Source organism: Porites lutea, chromosome 4, assembly GCF_958299795.1.
Source record: "Porites lutea chromosome 4, jaPorLute2.1, whole genome shotgun sequence".
NCBI lineage: Eukaryota > Metazoa > Cnidaria > Anthozoa > Scleractinia > Poritidae > Porites > Porites lutea.
The window spans coordinates 30,595,987-30,617,248 of record NC_133204.1 but is presented as its reverse complement, the minus strand read 5'-3'; the positions used below and the strand labels follow the sequence as shown (position 1 = coordinate 30,617,248).

The 21,262-nt window shown below is 39.2% G+C and overlaps 2 protein-coding genes across 3 annotated transcripts in view; both read left to right on the top strand.

The window, feature by feature from the left end:
* Positions 1–14,399, top strand: part of LOC140933282 (NFX1-type zinc finger-containing protein 1-like) — a 29,360-nt gene extending 14,961 nt beyond the window's left edge. For both annotated transcript variants that reach the window (XM_073382815.1, XM_073382814.1), the window contains 10 exons: positions 959–1,238; positions 1,819–2,469; positions 2,865–3,655; positions 3,809–4,013; positions 4,937–5,337; positions 6,768–7,665; positions 10,083–11,135; positions 11,783–11,950; positions 12,440–12,537; positions 13,659–14,399. In XM_073382815.1, coding sequence (XP_073238916.1) covers positions 959–1,238; positions 1,819–2,469; positions 2,865–3,655; positions 3,809–4,013; positions 4,937–5,337; positions 6,768–7,665; positions 10,083–11,135; positions 11,783–11,950; positions 12,440–12,537; positions 13,659–13,781 — 4,668 coding nt within the window. In that variant the 3' untranslated portion in view covers positions 13,782–14,399. The remainder of the gene's footprint in view (positions 1–958; positions 1,239–1,818; positions 2,470–2,864; positions 3,656–3,808; positions 4,014–4,936; positions 5,338–6,767; positions 7,666–10,082; positions 11,136–11,782; positions 11,951–12,439; positions 12,538–13,658) is intronic.
* Positions 14,400–18,388: 3,989 nt separating this feature from the next.
* LOC140933284 (alpha-1A adrenergic receptor-like) lies at positions 18,389–19,934 on the top strand. Its single transcript, XM_073382816.1, has one exon. The coding sequence runs from the start codon at positions 18,539–18,541 to the stop codon at positions 19,676–19,678; it is 1,140 nt and encodes a 379-aa protein (XP_073238917.1). The 5' UTR covers positions 18,389–18,538; the 3' UTR covers positions 19,679–19,934.
* Positions 19,935–21,262: the final 1,328 nt, after the last annotated feature.

The window sequence follows — 21,262 nt, the reverse complement described above, 5'->3', positions numbered from 1 at the left end:
TACAGACCCTACAATAAGCCTGCTTTTCTAGCACTAATTCCTCCTTCTTTCACATCTCTCAATCCCTTTGTGACATTTTTCAGACCGTTGCAACCCTATTCTAGCAATCACAACTGGGGAAAGTATGAGAATTCCAAGTTCAACTCCGACGCTTTCGGTTATATATTGAAAATGCAGTCACGCGAAACAAGCGGCGCACAAGAAATCAAGTCGCCTCCGAATGAGTGAGGAAAATTTCCGTACGTAGTTGAGTAGAATTACATTTTATGACTATATCATTCCTAAGCTTTAATTATAGTTATAGATATGAAATAAATCTTATCCGGATAATGTACGCAGCTAATTGATCGATTCTGTACAGCAAAGAAAAAACTGTCCGGATACTGGGCACCTGACATCAATACTTTGTGAATGTTTCTGGGCTCCGTTATTCCAAACAAATCGAATCTCAAGAAGAATTAATAAACTTTCTGAGAACCTGACTTCTTTAAGTATCTTCAATTTAAATACAAAACCGTTTCTTTGAAAATATCACATATTACCTACCCTTTCTGAGCAGCACTAATTTTACTGCGCAGTAAACAGCGTAAATATTAGCCATGAAATGTTTATTCACCTGAACAGAACGGCGTCTTCTGCGACTGTTTCGCAAGCTTTCAACTCGCCAAAACCTTCATCTTAAAGCCGAAATGTTCAGCTTTCATTCGAAATACTTTGTTTACCGATAACTGAAAAGGGCGCCTCAAAAAGTGAGTTTTTGTTTTAAGTGTCCGGATACTGGTACCGTCCGGATACTGGGCAACATACCGTACACTTGGCAGGAATGTGAAAATCTCGTTTCAAGCAAGCAGCATATAGGTTTAGATATACACGTACCCAACTGCGGGGTTTTAACACTCCTAACACTTTTTTTTTCGAAATACGTTAGTCTGATAATTTCCATCGTGTTTTAACTTAGAAGAGGAAGTTACCCAGATCAGAAGACTTTGGTAATATCCGAAAGGAAATGGATGGATTGTCCAAAATCATTAACGATCACCACAGAAAGCTCGGGGAACTGAGAAGAATTCTCTTCCATGAGGATGAGTTGAAAGGGCATGCCAGTAGCATGACGCCAAAGCAGTACGACTCGCTGGTTAGAATGTCTTCCTCTTCCATCGCACAATTGCAAAGGGAACAGTCAGTGATTCCATTTTGGCTTGGTCTGCCTGTTCTGCCACCAGACCCTTATCAAGAAGGTAAGCTTGAAATTAAACACTTCAGCATATATTGAGAATTTCTTTGATGGACTGAATGTGGAGATGTAAATTTGCCACGCAGAATAGACTTTGACTTTGCAGGCCATCATCTTTTTGTTTGCGGTCAGAATAACGATGTCCTCTCCGGAGTGACGTCTTTTCTTAATTACTTGTTTAAAATTAAAGTGAAATAATAATGACTTACTACTTGAAACCACTCTATTATTCTCAATAATCGTGAATTTCAATCTGATACTGATTTTTCTTCGGACTGTTGGTGATGTGAACAGAACCCTAAGTAACCCTGGTATCTGCAGTCGTGTTTCTTCTTCGGCATGACACTTTGCTCCAGATGTTCTCTCACCAACGTACACCTTAGTTTCTACTGAAATGGGGTTAGGGGCAGGCACGTTATTCCTATTGACACCAAAGAAAGGAACCCAAGTAAAAGATCAAGGCAGTTTTAGATGGGGAGAGTGTGACTAGGGTGTGTTCATGCACAGCAGCCAGGCCAGTGTGCGGTGTATTTTTTTTTACAGTTACTGAGTAGAAATTATACCTCCCCTGTTATTTGTTTTAGGATATTGCAAACCTCGTGCAATGTTTCCTTTCAACGACGAGTGCCGGGATTTAGAGTATTTTTCGCAAGATCGCTTGGCCTCTATATCGCAAAATATCCAGTCCGCACAAGGTCCCGATGGAAGCAAAGGAGGATCATTACAATTAACTGGGGAGGTGGATTCATTCATTGAGATACCAAACGATGGTCTACTAGATGCCACGAGATCACTCACAGTGCTTGCATTTGTTTATCCAATTGGGAAAGGAGGACCAATTATTTGCTATGACAAAAGTGGCCTGGGTGTTCAGCTTTGTTATAATGGCGTAACTTCTGAAGAGGGGGTCCTGAGAGCTTCCTTCATCCGGAGGGATCTTCTAGAAATAAGTTACCCACTTGAGGCACAAGTGTTGAGATTGAATGAATGGAACTTCGTGGGGACCTCGTACGATTACAATTCTGGAATGGCCCGCCTGTGGCACAATGGAGATGAAGTGAAAACCGTTTACATCGGGGAAAATCTTGAGCTGGCCACGCAGTTCCCGATCAGAATAGGGGCTGTAAATAACCCTTTCAAGGGTAATTATTTCAAAGGAAGAATTTCCCTCTTGCATATATATGCAGATGCACTAACTGCTGAAAACATTCGAGCAGTTGGAGGAATTAGAAATGGTTAGTACCTCAAGGACGTAACCGTTTACTTCGGCTTAATTGCCTGATTGGATTTTGACCTTACATTTTGACCATAGGTTTTCTTTATTCCTTGATTGCAAGAGGATTCTCAGTATTTTGTTAACATGATTAAATGCCACTCTCGGGGGCAATTTTTGCCAATTTAAGCTTTACTAAAATATGACCCTCTAAAAGCTTGTTTTTTTTACATCAGTTATTGAGAAAAATGAATATAGACCATAAAAGTAAGCAATTAAAACCAGTCCATGGATTATTCATGTGTACACTCCTTCTAGAAACGCTTCATAAACGGTAGCAGTATAACCGATATTGCAATTTTGAATCCCTTTGGGGAGGTAATTTTAAGCTGTTCTGTTCTCTGTACTCTTTAACAGCGAATGCTGAAGGAAAAAATGCAGACGCACAATTACAGGAAGGGATATATGAAGGTGAGGCAGTCCCTCAAGAAGAAGCACAAACAGAGAGTGGAGAAGAAAGGAAGCAGATAGCATGCGATAAAGCCGCACAGAGAGAAGACGACAAAAATCAAGAACAGGTAGAAGAGGATGAAGAAACAAATGAAGATGGGAGGGGAATTGAAAAGTTTAAAGCAAAAGAAAAGGCCCGTGAAACAAAGAAAGAAGGTTTAGATCAGGGAAATAAGAAACGACAGGGTGACGATGGCGATGGCGATGGCGATGGCGATGGCGATGGCGATGGCGATGGCGATGGCGATGGCGATGGCGATGGCGATGGCGATGGCGATGAAGTGGAAAACGAAAACGAAAATTCAGTAAAAGATGACGTTAACTCAAAACTGCCAACAGGAGTACAATTAAAAGAAAAGGCAAATGCGATAGAGACAGAAGGATCCGAATGTGGAAAAGACGAAAGGAAAGAAGGGGATGACCAACCTTGGAAATCCCTTGGTTTTCAATTTGATGCTAGTATCATGGAAGACAACAGGATTCTTGACACTGACGAAATCATTAGGTTTGATACTAGTTCCCCTTTGGGTGAAGCGACAGCGCACGATCTCTGTTTCAATGTGGAGAGAAATGAAGGTGTCAGTAAAAGTGGAGGCTGGCAGTTTCAAAATGTAAGAGAGATTAGAAAAAAGATCAAAAACTTAACCGAAAGAAAGCTAAGACAAGAAGACATGATGAATGAGAAAGAAGCTGCCGAGGTAACTTGTGAATGAAGTTTTTAGTATTATCTGCTGGAATCATTACTTTCTGCATGTAATTACTTCTATCTACAATTGAAGGTATATGTTATCCTTTTGGCATGTTAAGGTTAGCTGATTGTCATACCATACCACACTTGCTCCATAAATTAGGTTTGTGATGTCTGGATTTTGCCAGAAGAAGACCGCTGGCGTCTGTATCGTAGATGGGCATACGATGCTCGTGAGAACTGTTACGAGGTTATTTCGGATTTTGAAGAAATATTTGATGGCAAAGCAAATGAACTCCAAGATCTTAGAAATGAAGAGGATCTCCAAATTCTTCGCAAAAAAGATGTCATTGGAATGACCACCACAGGTAACTGTAGTACAGAATTACTCACAGTCTAAGACAATTTAAAACATTACAAAAGTTAACAACACGCTCTGATTGGCGTCAATGTGTCCAAGGCCAGTTCCCGCTCATCGCACGTCAAATCAAAGCACACGTTAATTTAGGGACCGTGCATTATTTATGGCCTGGAGTTGGTCGACGGGGTATAATAGCACCCTCTCATCCTTTTTCCATTTGCAATCAAATTAATGTGGCTTACAACGGTTTGCCCTATTTTTTAGTACGTTTCCTTTGATAGCTTACTGAAAGATAAAATATTTTTTCACTTTACAATTAGTCATCAATTTAATGTCATTATTATAGAATCCTCTTAAAAAGCTCTAAGTAGAGTATTGATCCATTAAGTAAATTGCACAATAATATTGCCACGAGCACATTAACATTGTCGAAGGAATTAGTTTTTTTTTAACAAATTATTAATAGGTGACAGGTCAATGAAATTGCTTAGCATTTTGTTTTCACTGAGGCTAAACTAACTTTTGTTTTCATGTAAGCGAAGTAACATTGTATTCTCCAACTTATTTTTGGGTTTAAATTTTTTTTTAATATACTCCAATTTGCCTTTTTATACTACCAGTTAGTAACTTTTACACTGATAGTCTTGGTAGTAATGAAATTATATTATTTAGGCTCATATTGTGTTCATCATTTATAATGTTGTAGAAGAAACATTTGGTGGTTTTCACTCATTTAAGGTTAATTCAAGTCAACGCTTTGTCTTAAACGTGAGCTCCGTTTTTATGCTTGTCTAAATTTACAGTCATTTTTGAAATTTAAACAAAAAGACAGAACGTGTAAAGCGCATCGCACTTCTCGGTTAAAAAATAAACTAGAATTCTGTTTCGTAACTTTGAATTTAGCCTTGAAGGGTTTACTTTTTTATTAAGGTGCTGCAAGATATCACAGCTTGTTACAAAAGCTGCAGCCAGCGGTTACCATCGTCGAGGAAGCCGCTGAGGTATTTGAAGCGCATACTGTCACCGCCTTAACACCTGGATGCCAGCAACTAATTCTAATTGGTGATCATCAACAACTTCGTCCCAGTCCCACAGTCTATAAACTCGCCAAAGATTACAACTTGGATGTGTCACTGTTTGAAAGAATGATAGAGAACAATCTGGAGTATAAACGACTGTGTCTACAGCACCGTATGCGCCCGGAAATTGCCAAGATGCTAGACCACATATACGTCAACCCCAGACTGCAAAATGATAAATCTGTATTGGCTTTTGAAGACATTAAGGGAGTGGAGCGAAATTTATTTTTTGTAGATCATAACGAGGAAGAGGTACAATGAAATAATGTAGTTACGGTCCCCTACATTTTCATAAGGTGGAATAAAGGTAACAATGTATCCGTCTTACGCAAGTGAAATAATTTCTCAAAAGTAGAATTCAGGTAGAATTTTTTTGCGCACTTTATTAATTTGTAGTAAAGCCGACTTCCGTCCACCAAATTTAACCTCCCAGGGAATTTTTTTGGTCAATGAGATTGTGAGAGTACCCTCTTTACGAAGGCGTGTAAGTTAACTGAGTAGTTTGTTCTAAAAGTGTAAGGTCTTACCTGCAGCTAACCTGTGATCGGCCTTTTTTTTGGGGGGGGGGGGGGGGAGGTGGGGGGCGGCGAGGAGAGGGGAAAAAGAGAACGCCTGATGCCTTTACTTCACAAGTAGTCTGCCGCCCCCTAAAATTAAAGAATCTGTCAGCATTTGTGTTATCGTGTCATATTTTACCCGAAATTCAAGCGGTCTACTCTCCAGATTTCCAGGCAAGCGGTGAATGTTAAGTTGATACAGTAGTCGTTAGCGGACACGTCGCATATTTTAAGGACCAAGTTAACACTGCTGTTATTGCGAATCTTCCCTAATCGTTGCCGTGAGGTACGATAAACCGTCAAGTTAACTAAATTAATAATTCATTGAAAACAATAGTGGAGTACCGGAATTCTGTATTTTACTGGAAGTGGTCAAAAGTATAGCAATTCATTCTGTGGAAACAAATCTTTCATGACCTTTCATCAGTTTGCAAAACTGCGGGTTTAAAATCGTCAATAATTATTTTTTACACACTTTCACGCAGTTGAACTCGATCGGAAATCAAAGACAACAATTCTGCCTAGTACGAGCAAGAAAGCGTTGAAGAAGAAATAGTGGATATCCTTACCAGTGACAAATAACATCTCGTCCTCATCTTAGCTGTCAAGGTTTTTCTCTGTTCAATGTTGACTTGATTCACTAAAAAAATTGATATTTTTTCTTAAAACCTGAGCTTGCTGTTAATAGAATTGCTCGATCATCTTGTGATTTCTGTCATGAAGAGATGAAGGTGACATAACCTTTCTAATAGCTCCAAACGTCAGATATGTTGCTTGACCAATCGGTGCAGGGTTCCGAAGAATCTTTTGTTTTTCGACCAATCAGACAAAAGTCTAGATTCTGTACTATGGGCAGACGACGCGTAGCTATGGGCAGACCCTCGTCTTCCAAACAAAAAGGGAAGAAAGACACCTGATTTTTTTCGTGCATGTTTTAAAGTGCAAATTGCAAATAGTTTTTTTCAACCACATGAAAGCAGTTACATGAACTGTCTTGCAAGAAAGAAATAACAAAAGCACGTAGAGAATACCTTGATATATCGGTTAATTTACTTTACTTTTTAAAAGCACGAAAGAGCCTTATCATGCCAACACTTGACTCTGACCTACGCTTGCCCTTTGCAGGAGCTAGTACGTGAAGGGAGAAGCAAGTCCAATGATCACGAAGCCAAATTCCTAGCAGCTCTGTGCCGTTACCTCATTCAGCAAGGTTATAAGAGAGAGCAGATCACGATTCTGACAGCCTATAGTGGTCAGCTTCTCACACTTAAAAACGAAATGTCAAACGACGAAGCATGTTTTGGGGGAGTGCACGCGACAGTAGTTGATAACTTTCAAGGGGAAGAAAACGACATAATTCTTCTATCGCTTGTTCGGAGTAACAAGATTGGGTTTCTCAAGATAGCAAACAGGGTGTGCGTTGCTTTGTCTCGAGCTCGAAAGGGTTTCTACATCATTGGAAATGCATCGCTTTTGGATGAAAATGACCCCGACCTCTGGAGAAAAATCTTAACAGATATGCAGGAACAAGGAAATCTTGGGAGAGAATTGAAACTTGTGTGTCAGAATCACCCTCAAAATGTACTTTTTGCTTCAAGTGCCACACATTTCAATGGTGCGCCACTTGGGGGCTGCATGGAACCATGCCAGAAGCGCATGCCCGACTGTGAACACACCTGTCCATTTCTGTGTCATCCAATAGATGTGGATCACAAGGAGGAATTCGCGTGCCGCCAGCCATGTACCAAGATTATCTGCGAACGTGGGCATAGATGTCCGAAGACCTGCAGTGAAGAGTGTGGCCCATGTATGGTCTATGTGCCAAAACGTATTCCAAGCTGTGGACATGAACAGAATGTTCCATGTTCTTTGGATCCTTCCAAATTCAAGTGCACACAGGTGGTATCAAAGCAGGCCTATCCCTGTGGTCATTTTCAAGATCAAGTGCTGTGTTCAGTGTCTCCTAGCGACATTTCATGCAAGAACCCATGTGGTCTGCTCGAGTGTGGTCATCCTTGCCAAGGTATATTAATTAAAAAATTACTTAAAGAAATTTAATGAGGGTCACAATTATCCCTGGCTAAAGGAGGAGGAAGGTTTGATGTGATACATAACTACGCGATGGTCACATATGGTGATAATGGCAGATTGGTAATATTCTGTATCAAAATGTATCTATTACTTTTTAACTTTAACTAATTCTTCATATTCGCAATTCAACTTTATGAAAGCAAACAAATAATTGGGTTTAATTTGATTTTAACATTAGAGGGAAACTAGAAACTAGCGCCTTAAGTTTCCAAGATAAGTGGACGTAAACACAACAGCATCGGAGCTTGTTTTTTAAAAGTAATTCTTTGTCCTGCTTTCAATGATCTTATCAGGTACTTTAGCTCAAAGGTAACTTTAAGGCTGGGCCTTTTGGAGCGATTACGCAATAGCCTAACTACGGAATTAGCAAACAAAATCTGTCTATATGGTACAACCGATCATAAGTGACTGTGACACTAGTTTCTCCTTATTGGGAATTGAAAACAGAGAGCCTCTAGAACGGTTTCAGCGACGAGTTGCGAGGAGCATATACGGTTTTTAGCCGCACAAACTGGTTCAAACCTTACGAAATTGGGTTGCAATTTTTCAAGAATGTTTAAAAGGATATTTTACGGTAGGCCACCACCCAGGTTGCGGACCCATACGCCACATGCACACGGTCTTGAAATACTGAGATTATGCAACGTAATTGTAATCTTGGAGTAGCAAAGATTTGTTTTTTGGTTTCATGGTGCACTCTTGACATTGCACTACCTGGAATTTTTCATGCTCTGGCTCCTTAAGATCGTGTGAACGCAATTACTGCTTTTTATCTTTTTTTTTCTTCTGTTATGGACATTTTGATGTATAGAGGATAATTTTTTTTCTTTATGAGGATCTTTTCTTTTTTTATCATTTCAATTAGGATCCTTTTTCTGTAAATTTTGGAATACACGTATTCCTTTAAATGTACTTTTCAGGGTCGCCTTTGATAGCGGTCTAATGACTGAAGAGGTTACCCTTTCAAAATATCGGTCTTAATTATAATATTACTACTTGAAGACAGTGCTTTCTTGATGTCTTTAATTTAGAGGTCCTGTCAAAGGCTTTAGCTTAAGAATTGTGCTCGAACTTGTCCACAAATCACTGGAACACCAAGTGTTCTTTATTCCAATTACATGTGTCATAGTCTTTGCAGTCTCTTAGTGCTTGTTATATCTAAGTTCTATTCAAGTCCTCTTCTCGTGAGCTTGTCTTCGTTTATACGATGCGACAGTTTAACCGTTTGCCGAAATAAAAATACTCAGAAGAAACAGTTACAATCTCTTCCATCGGTATTATTTAAGACAAGGAAATGTTAGATATATCAGAATATTATTTATAAAATAGCTAAGATAGTGCGCGCGTTCTGATTGGTTAAAACCTATGGTTTATTGTGCCGGTAAATTCATAGAAAACTTAAAGTTATATAAAAGCAATAGACCATACTTTCTATGGGTTTACCGGCGTGATAACCCACGCGGGATGTTAAGAGAACACGAGAAAAGGTTGTAAATCACTCGCCTTTGGTTCGTGATTTATAAGCTTTCCTCATGTGCTCCCAACATCCTGCGTGGGTTATCACGCCGGTAAACTCATAGAAAGTGTGGTCGGTTGCTCAAGTAACCCAGGGTATGAGACCACACAGTGTAAACTCGCCTAAGAAAGCTATCTCCGCAATGCGTACAGTTTGACGGGCCCTTCATTTTTGACCACAATTGTGAACTGAAGCACAAACTACCAACTCCGCGGTTTGGCCAGTACCTTACGCATGTGCACAGCCATATCACCCCGGCATCAAGGACGAAACAGCTGTCCATGGCTGCCACTGCCGGGGTCAGGGGCGGATCTAGGGGGAGGGTGCAGGGGATGCGCCCCCCCCCCCCCCCCCCCTGAGATGACCTGCGGTTTTCTAATACAACCGGTATTCTAGGAAAAAAAAACTATGTGGTTCATTGGTGTTGAAGTAGAGCAAGAGACGAGTGCACCCCCTCCTAAAAAAAATCCTGGATCCGCCCCTGGGGTGAGAGGGTAGTGTGTGTTTCAGTTCATAATTGTGGTGTTACTTCATTTTCTCCTCACTTCTATCAAGTTATAGAAGCAACAAAATTTACAAATTTCCTCGCCTTAACTTATCGCTAAGACATCAAGCACGTGATCTTTCAACCCATTTCATAAATTTCGTTTTCCAGTTCCCTACCTTTCCCATTTTTAAGAATAAGGAGGAGATAATCATGTTAATCAGTTCTGGAGAAGAGAGGCGCTTAACATTAACTGAAATTTTTCCAAAATTTTGACGGACAATTTCCTCATATCCATGATGGCAATGTCAAAATATCTAGATGATACTATTTCCACTTTTCTCCACAGGTAACTGCAGTTCTTGTGAACAAGGACGACTACATTTGCCCTGCAACTCTCTATGCAGCCGCACCTTGTTTTGCGGCCATAGCTGCAAGGATCTTTGCATTAAGGAATGTCCGCCATGTTACGAGCCTTGTAAGCTTTGTGGTCATCCTTGTCAGCATCCCACAAACGAACACGAACGCCAGTTGTATTGCACACGTCTTAAATGTACGGAACTTTGTGAAAATCCTTGCAAGAAGCAAAAAAGCGATCAGCCATGTCAAAAACAACTATCCTGTGGACAAATTGGTACTGAAAATTTTACTGAGCCTTCCACTAAGTTGTGCCAAGTCTGCAACAAAAATGCTGACGTGGTAAGAGAGGATGAAGCTGGGGCTATGTTTGTAGAACTGATAGACTGTGGCCATGTTATTGAGAGAAAGGAACTGAATCTATGGATGACCAAATATGAAGGTAGCCAGGATGAGAATAAGGATATTGAAATCAAGCAACGGCGGTGTCCGAAGTGTAGTACACCTATTTTCTGCAACCTATGTAATGCAAACATCGTAAGCAACGCTATCGCTGATTTTGAAGCTGTAAAGCGTCGGATTTTTCTCTCGAACGTAGTAAGCAAGCAACAGTTAGAGAAACTTCAAAAGCTCAAAGACTCAGAGCTTCAAAAACTCAAAGACTTTGGAATAAACATCGGGGAAGGATTAAGAGAAACTATTGGCAGCAGGCCTGTCACGACTGAGCAGCTAACCACGTACCAAAATCAAGTCACCTTCCTCTCGTTTCTTGGCAAGGTTTGGAAAAAATATGGTGATGCAATTGAGGAAAAAGAGCAACTACACTTGCGCATATATCTTCTTGCTTCGCGAGTTGTGGGAGAAAGAGTTTGCTTTAGTGAACAGGAAATCAAGGAATTTACAGAGGAACTTTTAAGAACGGAGCTGCTCGCCCATTTGAAATGGTTGACGACTGCACTAGGAGGCGGAGCTATCACCCTCATCCCTGAGGACAGTGAGAGGATTGAAGCTATAAAGAATGCATTGGAGTCAGGAAAAACAATTGGTAACTGCAACGTTTTCCTATCTTTTCTTGGCAGCAGTATATAGTGGTACTGGTACTGGTGGTGGTGATAAAAGAGAAAAACAATAGAAATGTAGAGAAGCAAAAAAGGGAGGAATGAAAATGAAAAAATATTTTTGGTGAAAGAAAGAGCTAGTTTGCCTTCATCCTCATTAAATATGCCCGATTTTCTAGCCAAGAATCCGTGAGTAAACCGGACCTTTAACAGGACAATGAAAGCGGCAGGAGATAGAACGTGCATAATAACGTGAAGACTAAGTGATTTTAAGTCACAGGCGACTATTCCTTCTGTAAAATCATTCATATTCTTACTTCCCGTTCGGGCAAACCCAAGCAGGTCGTTTGTTCCTATTGTATTAGAAATACACAAAAGGGAAGATAATGAAACTCCAACACATTTTATTTTTGAGTTTAAGACAAAAGGCTTTGACATCATTGGCACCGATGTATTTTTTCAGCAACATAATGAGATTCCCCCGCCCAAAAAGGTTAATTCAGTTCCTAATATACTACTCAAGGCACTGACCAATACCGGCACGTATTCTGATAAGAGCTAACGCAATATTTCTTTCACCGAAACTACCAAAGGGACCTAAATTTTCAGAAACTGCATTTTTTGTCATCGTTAGATCGCCAAAGAAGGAAACAGTTTATCGATGATGTCAACAAAATACATGCACAGCTGTTGAGTGGGTTTAACAGCAAAGGAAAGATGGTTGACTCCGAGTCGAGCTTGAAAGAAAAGATTGTTAGGAGAAAAAATCTCACTGAAGGACCATGGTTCAAATGCGTTAAAGGTAGAACTGCACGTATACTTTGTAAAGCCTCAAATGAAATAGCGACATACTATGTAAAATATACGGTTAACTTGTTCAAGATTCGAACAGTTGGTAACCGATGAACGTTTAACTTAGTGTGATGTAGCCGTAGTTGTAGTTATCAAAGCTCTTCAGTGTTTCCCCTATTTTCATTTTAAACTGTGAGGAATTATGACTGCACGGAAAAACCAAAATTCCTTCCCATGTATGAAGTTTAAAACTAGATTCTTTTGAGAGTAAAGGGTTTCCTTCCATAAACTTCACTTAACTCTGGTTGTCCTCGTTTTGGTGGAAAATGTTTTTTTCCCTCCTTTTTCAGTTTATTCTCTCAGCAGAACTCTCTTTTGTTCGCATTTCATTGTAATTGTTGAAGTAGCAGACTTAAAATAAATCTACATGAGTTCATGAGTTATCCCCTTTTAACAATATATTAAATCATCCTCATGTCTTTTTTTCCCTCTCGCACAGCTCACAGATATTCTGCCGCTGAGCGCATTGATGAAGAAGGCAATATTAAGTGCCCAGAATGTCATGCAGAAGCTAAAGGGACTGCTGCCAAGTCACAGGTAGCGGTATAAAACGTATTATATGTAAAGTGCTTGACTTAATATGCCTACCAACTGCTGAAACGGCTAAAAATGTTAAGAAGTTCCTCGTTCTCCTAATAAGACTCGGGTTTACCAATTCCTGTAGAGAGCTTAAGCAGCAACGACGGCGACGGCTACGAAAACCTCACTTAAAAAGTGAATTCGCACTACTTCAAAATTTATCGCACATATTCCACCTCGTTTAATTCGTCAAATGTTGGTGGCGGATTTTTCTGGAGTTAAATTCTAAAGGACAGTATCGAAGTTTAGGAAAAGAAAAACAAAGTCGTTGCCTTGTGTTCCTGTCCTCGACAAAAAGTGAAATAAAGCACTTTCACGTTGTAGTCGTGCGACGACGACAAAAAAAAAAAGTACAAAAAACGTGATTCACATGCAAAGTTGTTGTTTTTGCCAATCTAAGGGCCTGTTTAGGAGGAGGTGGGGGACCCCACTTAGGTGAGGTAACCTGCTTAGTTGAGGTAACGCGCCTGTCCATATAATCTCTCATTTTGATTTGATCACTTTTACATGATAGATGGGGTAACCTGCCGCATGTTACCTCACCTATCTGGGATTCCCCACCTCCTTGTCAACAGGCCCTTAACCTATTGCTTTTTTGCCGTTCTTGTTGCCGTTGCCGCCGTCGTTACTTAAGCTCCCTAATGATATTACGGAGCCAAAACGTCCCTTATTTTTCATTACTTTGTCAAATTTATGGGAACTCTCCTGGAGGAGTAGAATTGGTAAGAAAACATAAATAAGTCTTTCAGATCTGAGAAGCAGTTGCTAAAGGGTTCAAAATTAAACCACGTGTAGTAAATAGAAAAAAGATGCTAGTAAAATGGTGTTACTTAGTAGAAACTTCCAAAAAATTACGTAGATTTCAGTTTCAACAATTCCATTGGAATTTTGTCAAGTCCAAATCTGGTTAACTTGGTAGACACCCCTATGAAATGAGGGGGGTTATTGTGTGATTTAAGTGGAAATTCGTGGTTTGGAATCGCTTGAGATGCCAAATGAAGGAGAAATTAAGCACAATTGAAAGAAATCAACTGGTCCTACGTTGCCTCTGACTGACTGTCGTTTACTATACTTTTCAGACTGTTGCCACTCGAGGGCTTATGCGGTCACATAAAAAGGAAACAAGAAAAGAAGGAAGAAAACCACGCTATAGTAACACGTGGCGACAACGTCCCGGCAAGAATGCAAAGTTCAGTACATAGCGTAGACACTATTATTACACAAAGCCTCTTTTATCGAGGAATTAGAAAAATCTGTTCAAATCTAGAATGGCTACTTCGCGCTGAATATTTTACTAAGGAGTATCTCTTCACCAAGATTTCTTCTTTTATATCTTAATCGAATAGCTCCACGTACAAAAAAGGTAAATGTATGTGTAATACAGTTGCCACTCAACTGCCCTTTGGTGAAACCATATCATGCAACAAAGTAAAGAAAATCGGTTTCGTTTCCATTTACTGCAATAGCTAGATGGCTGACGGTTAGCCTGGTAAGAGAAAAAAAAAGAAAGATTAAAAACAAAAGTGCGCCGCCCTTAACTTTCTTGTGTGTTTGCTTTAAGTGGATTTAGGACAACCTTCACTCAGTATTCTCTTTAAAAAAATCAACAAATCAATCAACAATCAATCAATGTGAAATTATTGCCAGGTTAGCTTAGTATTAATTTTTAAACAAAAGCACGTTGTAAATTCCCTCTTGTAAACGACGTGATGATTTAAGCTAGGTTTACACCAATTTTCGATCACCTGCTAAGAATCATCGCGTAGATGGAGAACAAGTATTTACACGATAAATTTGGAAAATAAATAGACTGGAGAAGATTTTTTCCGGATTTATAAATTTTTTGGGATTTGTTACATTAAGGGTATTCGGATTCTTAGGCGTTCATAAGCATAGAACTAAAAGTCTCGTTTTATAATTACCTAAGAATGTGATTTTTCATGAACGAAGTTCTGCAGTTTTCGTCCATTGAGTAAAGAGTATGCAACACAATATTTAAAAAGAAAGAAGAAAAAGAAAGAATAGAAATATCAAATAAAATTTTGTGGCATCCAAAACTAACGGTAAAAAATATAGGCAGATATCACGGTGAAAAACGAAATCAATAACTACTACAATTGTCAAAGTTCTTTAGCGCTAATGTACATTACGTAAGAACAATTTGTCACGCAACAAAAAAAATAAATTTGAAACCGTCCAGTGGAAGAAGCCAAGAAAATGAAATGTTATAAAAGGTCTTTGTTGCCCACAGTTTCTGAGTTATTTGCCGAAACGCTTCACGCACCATAACCGAACTTTGTATGGAGACGCCATATTGGTGTACCGTTTTGGTGCACCAATATGGCCGCCGGAAATCATTAAAAACATCTGGAGTTCACTTTTTCTCTAAGAGCTCTTTCTTTTCACTCGAAAACTAGCATACGTGCGCATAAACATATCTTCTAATAGCTGAAACGGTTATCCTGCGAAAAATCAAGAGGAGAGACTTTTTTTTCAACGAGAAAGCATTCCTATTTTGGTGTTACACACTGTGAAATCTCGGAAGTTCAAATTGCTGTATTGTCGAAATGAAATATGCTACGGGAATGGAAACTTGTACAAAGATTTAATTTTTGTTTATCTTCGACCTAGTGTAAATAAGAATCCGTAAAACCTCGCTATTTTGGCTTTACAATTTGATGACGGCACTGTGAAAACCATCTATTGACAGTGAAAAAGCAAAAAACATTGATTGTCTCTCTGCCCGAAAGGGCTGTCATGACGAGTGAAGTATATCCGTTGCACACCTTTCACAAGTGAGCTTACGCAATAAGACGGCAGAAAGAAGAGGAAGGCAAAGAGAAGCGGGAAAAAAGTCAAGCGTCAAAAATTTTCACGAAATTACTTTTTCAATTAACAGGAAACACCCCAGCCGTCATTGATACAGAAAACTTAAAAATCTTGTTTCTGTCGCTTACTTTGACATTACCTTAGATTCAGTCAGTTTACAGAATAAACATTATGAATCTTCGACCAGTGAACGTCAAGAATACTGACAGGCTCTCACCGACTTAATCAAACTTTGTCAATTCAAGACATTTAAGTATCAAAAATCCCTTGAAAAGCTTCCGATAGAAGCTTCGTTTGACTCGGCATGTCCTTTGATGTTCCCAAGTCGTCATTTAAGGTTTTTTTTGTAAGAAACTAAACAGCTAGTAAACTGCATAACAAAAAAAAATTGTTCAAACAACTAGTATAGTAAAAACAAGAGCACTAAAAAAGCTAGCTTTCACTTACTTCCACTGTATTTTGCTACTTTTACAAACGTCTTTCTTTTTTGGACGTTAACGTTAGGTCAAAAATAAATTGTTCTGAATTTTGCTTTACTTGTGAAATATATTATAATCAAACCGCGTGAAATTAAATTGTTCCATTAAAAAAAGGAGGAAAAATAGTTCATCTGACTTGACTTGAATATTTGTTCAAACAATTGAATAACATCAAAGAGGACAAACCCTGATCATAATTAAGTTCTCTGATGCAATTGAAGTCGGCTACTAAATCACCAGATGATATCTAGGGTGTGCATAGTGCGCAACAAAAGAAAGGGGTTTGCGAATTAGCAGCTGTGACACACCTTGATCATCATATCTTAGGTGCATAGTTCGAGTTTCGCACTTTGTGCACAATTTTGCAATGACGCTCACTTTGACCAAGTTGTTTGTTTCGTTCTTGACATGCCATACATCTAGTAGTTGTTTCGTAAAGTTCGCACCGCGAGGTGAAAACACTTAAATTTTCAAAACACCCAAATCGAATTTTGTTTACATTGCAAAGATTAAACTCTTAGAGGAAAATACTGCTCAGTAACTTTCACAACAGAGTAGTGCGGTTTTGGGTTTTTGGTACTTCCAACGCCCCCCGCCCCCCGCCCCAAAACCCCTCACGGCCCCCGACAGGGGATTATTCAATAACGCCAGTTCTCGCCCCAATGTTCAAACCCTTGGGACAAAGGTATTTTACAAACCGCTCTGCGATGCAAGTCAATCTTCAAATGCCCAGTCCTAGCAACTGGTATACATTGTTTATCGTCATCATTATCGCGTAGCAACATCAACTTGACTTACTTAAGATTTGAAGGTCTATTGATTGTCGGAAACACGGTCTAATCTGGACTTACTTCAAATATCTGGCTCCTTCCCCTTAATACATACTTCTGATCAAATTATAGGGCACCTTTTGTATACGAAAAACACAAAACGCAAAAAACCCTTTTAGTTAACAAAGTACAGGGAAGTAGAAGAAGTAGATGACTCATGGAACGCTGCTGGATTTTTCAAAAAAGAAGCGACCTTCAAAAAAACAAAGTGTCATGACCACCGCACAAAATAGTTCCCACGCCACGCTAATACTTAATCTTACGGACACTGCTTTAAGCTAATGAGTTTTTTTAAAAAAAGATTTCAAATATCAGCGGTGCATCCCAGCAAAATCTGAAAGGGCAAATATTTCGTCCGGGGTCTATCCATACATAGTAAATATATTAAGTTAATAATTAAACAACCCCCTAGTCACTTTCGCTATTCTACCCACCTCCACACACTGCTTCCTGCATTTAGTGTTATTCACTGACCTTCAACCTAAGCGTTTTAGGGATGCTCTTAAGTTCCACTTTTCGCATTACAATCTCAGACTCGTGTTCTGTTATTACACATGTTTGGGACCGAACGAGGGAAATCTCGGTTGCTTCGCTGCCTCGCCATGGCTTAGCCCGTCCAGCGACTCACTCATATGACGACTAAAAAGGGATTGCCGGTAATCTGTAGTTAAAAAAAATGTCAGAAGCTGCCGTTTTTTGATTTAATAAATTTTTGCTTCGACTTTTTCCTTCTAATTTTTTTTCAGAGATCAGATGAAAGAAAGTACTAGTACCATTTACCGACATTTTAAGGCAAACAAGTAAAAAAATCTAACATGTGGCATTTTCCTTTCAATTGACTTTTCTTGCTGCAACATTTAAGTCACTTCCTATGATTGCATTGATTAAGCTTTTAATTGACGTCTGGTAGTCGATTAGCTCAAGCGCGTGATGGATTTTCTTAGAATTATATCTGCACGTACATTGATAAGAACAATTCCCTTCCTTTTATTAGTTTGTTGCTCCCAGTCCTAATTAATCTACACAATGTTTTATACATGTGAATAAGGCTGTGTCTTAATTAGCTGGTGAGATCAATTTTCAACAGTGTTCAGTTCTTGCTAAAGGTTTAGATAACTATTGTTTTAACTTCCTTTCCCACAAAATGTTAACTTGCACAGTCAAATACTGAGTTCGGTGCGCGCTCCGTATCTAACTTTTCGATACCTAGGAAACTGAACGATTGAATTTACTCCACCACTTAAAACCCTGTTCAGGAAACTAATACTCAGCGCATGTGCAAAAACGCCGTACAGCCAGAAAGACAAGCAAAAAAGAGAAACATAATTCATAAAGTTATCATCTACTTCCGACGACAAAATTCACTGCGGAAGTCCCTTGTTGACTGAAGAAGTGTAATTAAAAAAACAATTTGGATTAAAATTCAAGCGACACATCAGGAAATTGTTTTTGTTTCATTTTTGCCGTCATAAAAATGACAAAAGCCAAAACTTTTACAACATATCCATACTAAAATTTGACAGGCGAGATGAACTGAGTAAACTATTTACCTTTACGACTTACCCGCTTTGTGTGCGATATTGACAGAGGCAAAAATAAAACAAAATTGGCCTGTGTCTATCTCATATTTTGTGGTTTTTTAAAAGCACGTTCATGTATCTATGATGACGAACTCTCGACAGGCTGTCTAATGCGTAACCAAACATCGTGCGCCAAAATTACTTGAGTCTGAAAATGAATAGACGAATAACAGTCAAATTAACTTAGAAAGGACTTGCTTCGCGGCATAGCTGCTTATAAGATCAGGCAAGTAACGAAATCATGAATGAGAGCAACGGCACCAATTTATATTCAGCGCAATATCCAAATAACTTATCAGAAAACAGTGCTACCAATTTAACTTCAAATTTATGTGATTTTCCTCCATCTGCCAAAAACCTCGCTATTTCATTGCTGTTAATAGGAATCTGCATCGTCACCTTTTTCGGAAATTTAGCCGTTTGCGTAACAGTGTATGCTAACAGCGTTTTACACAGCACCACAAATTTCCTTATCGTTTCGTTGGCTTCCGCAGACCTGCTGGTTTCCCTTCTCTCTATGCCGTTCAGAATCTACTATATGCTACACAATGAGGTCTGGTGTCTTAACTTCAACGTCTGTGCGCTCTGGATCTGGGTTGACCTGGCTGTCTGTAGTGCGTCCATAGGCAGCCTTGCAGCTGTTTCAATCGAGAGGTTTATCGCTGTCAAGTATCCTCTTCGCTACACAGCTCTCTTGACGCGGCGGACCGGCCTTATAATGATCTTGATCGTGTGGTCTTACTCCGCCCTCTGGGCTTCTCTTGGTCACTACAACTGGACTTCTAACCGATGGGAGACATTCAGCACGCACATGGGCTGCGGAAAAAACGATCGCCTTTATTACACGATTGTGTCGAGCGCTGCGTTTTTCTTGCCGCTAGCAATCGTCATTGGAGCGTACTCGTATCTCACTAAAGTGGCTTTTCAGCAACGTCGGCGAGTTCTCGCCAACATGGTTGGTCCAACGGATGAGGCCGAGAAACACCACAAGTCGCTTCGACGATCACGTATTTTGCACGAGCTGAAAGCAGCAAAAATGATGGCGTGTGTGGTTGGTGCTTTCTGCATAAGCTGGTTGCCATTTTTTATTCTCTTGCATTTAAGTCTGTGGCACAGTCTTCAAAGAATTCCTGCAGTTGGCACCATTTTTGTTACTATTCTTCCTAATCTGAACAGCTCCCTAAACCCTTTCTTGTACATACTGTTTACAAGAGAACTCCGAGAGTACGTCTGGAAGATGATTAAGGCACTGCCAGGCATCGCACAGTACCGCGCTAATTCGAGGAATTCCGTTGAAGGGTCATTTCAAACTCTAAGGATGACCATCGCAAACACAGATTTGCAACAATCTGTCGATCTATCGACCCAATTTACAAAGTGAAAATTCACTGTGGCCTTAAAAAGTGTAGGCTTTTAGTTATAATTTTAACAAAAGGGATGTCTTATTTAAATAAATTAAGATGAATGAAAAAGCATCTCCGCTTTCTATCTGGGCGATAATTAGTTCTACCAGTTAGGAATTTTTAACTATTTCAACGTGTCTAGGGAGAAGGCAATCCATCGCGCACGCAATAATCTTTCAAGATCGATTTATAAGTTGAATGATTGATTGGTTTGTTGACTGATGACGTCTTCGCTTAATTCTCCATAAGTTCATGCCGTACCTTTGTAGAGCTCTTTTTAGTCGATTGAACAAATTAAGTTTAGAATTACAAATAAACCTCTTTCCGCAAACTTCACGTGGTTTTTTTTTGTTTCCTTACTTCAGCCATAAACACACTAGGCACTTTAGAACGGTTAGCATTAGATAACATCGAGTGATTCCAGATTGGACACCTTATGAATTTTACACAACGCATTCTTTTCGTAATGGAACGAGACTGGAATGTAGAATGAGGCTAGAATAGCTGAGGAAACCAAAATTACAGAGCGTCAGTTATGGAGAAAAGACAGTAGAGAGTTAAGCACTGATCTGCAGTGATTAGGGTTAAGCACTGAACAGAAAACGGTTAGCTTTCAAATATTGTAATGGGGTACGGCATATATAAGAAAATGTATATTTTAAAAATTACTGGATTTGGCAGCTAGTCCTTGATGGTGTAGTGGATATGGATGTAGGCTATAAAGCAAGTGACCCGGGTTCAAAACATCACAGTGGAGTTTTTCTATTTCACTTTTATATTACACAGTAAAGTTGGACTTAAGATCTTCTTCATGTAATTTTACTGAAAGAAACAATCTGACTTCAGCCGACGTTACCTAATGCTAACCCTTTAGAACAACGTTAATTGTGATCATAAAAATTGCGTGAAAATTTTCACAACTAAAGTGACACCACAAGTGCAAAGTTTTGAACATAATGACGTTTAATTTCTATGTTCGATAAGAATATAAACCATGAAAATTACGAAAATTTATGGTAAATACATGACATTCCAAAAACATTTTTAGTAAGCTATACCTATTTCCTAAGTTATCCCATGATTAACTTTTTAAAGCAAGGAAAACAAACTTCCATGGCTGGGTGGGGATAAAAGTATACACGAACAAGTAAATACAGTCAACTCTCTCAAAGCGACCACCTCCCACAAGTGACCACTTTGTAAATAACCGTTTTATTTCAAAAACTCTCTCGTAAGCGACAACAACTTAAATGTCTTAAACGAGCGCGATCACTTTTTAGGCCAGGAATAGACGTCCTTACCTTGTAAGTTTTGTTTTCCCAATAAAGGTCGTGTGTTAATACTCTAGAGAACTGTTCCTTTCAAATTTCGTCTAATTCACGTGGATGACAAGAAGGCATTATTTCCTAAGAAGTATAAGACAGAGAGATTTGACTGTATAAATGATCGAGTTGTACCTTGTAACTTATTGTCTAAGAAGTTAGCTTTTTGCCGCTAATCTATATCCCGACCTTTCGGAAGTTTGTTTTCCTGTTTTAAAGAGCCTTATACACCGACTAATT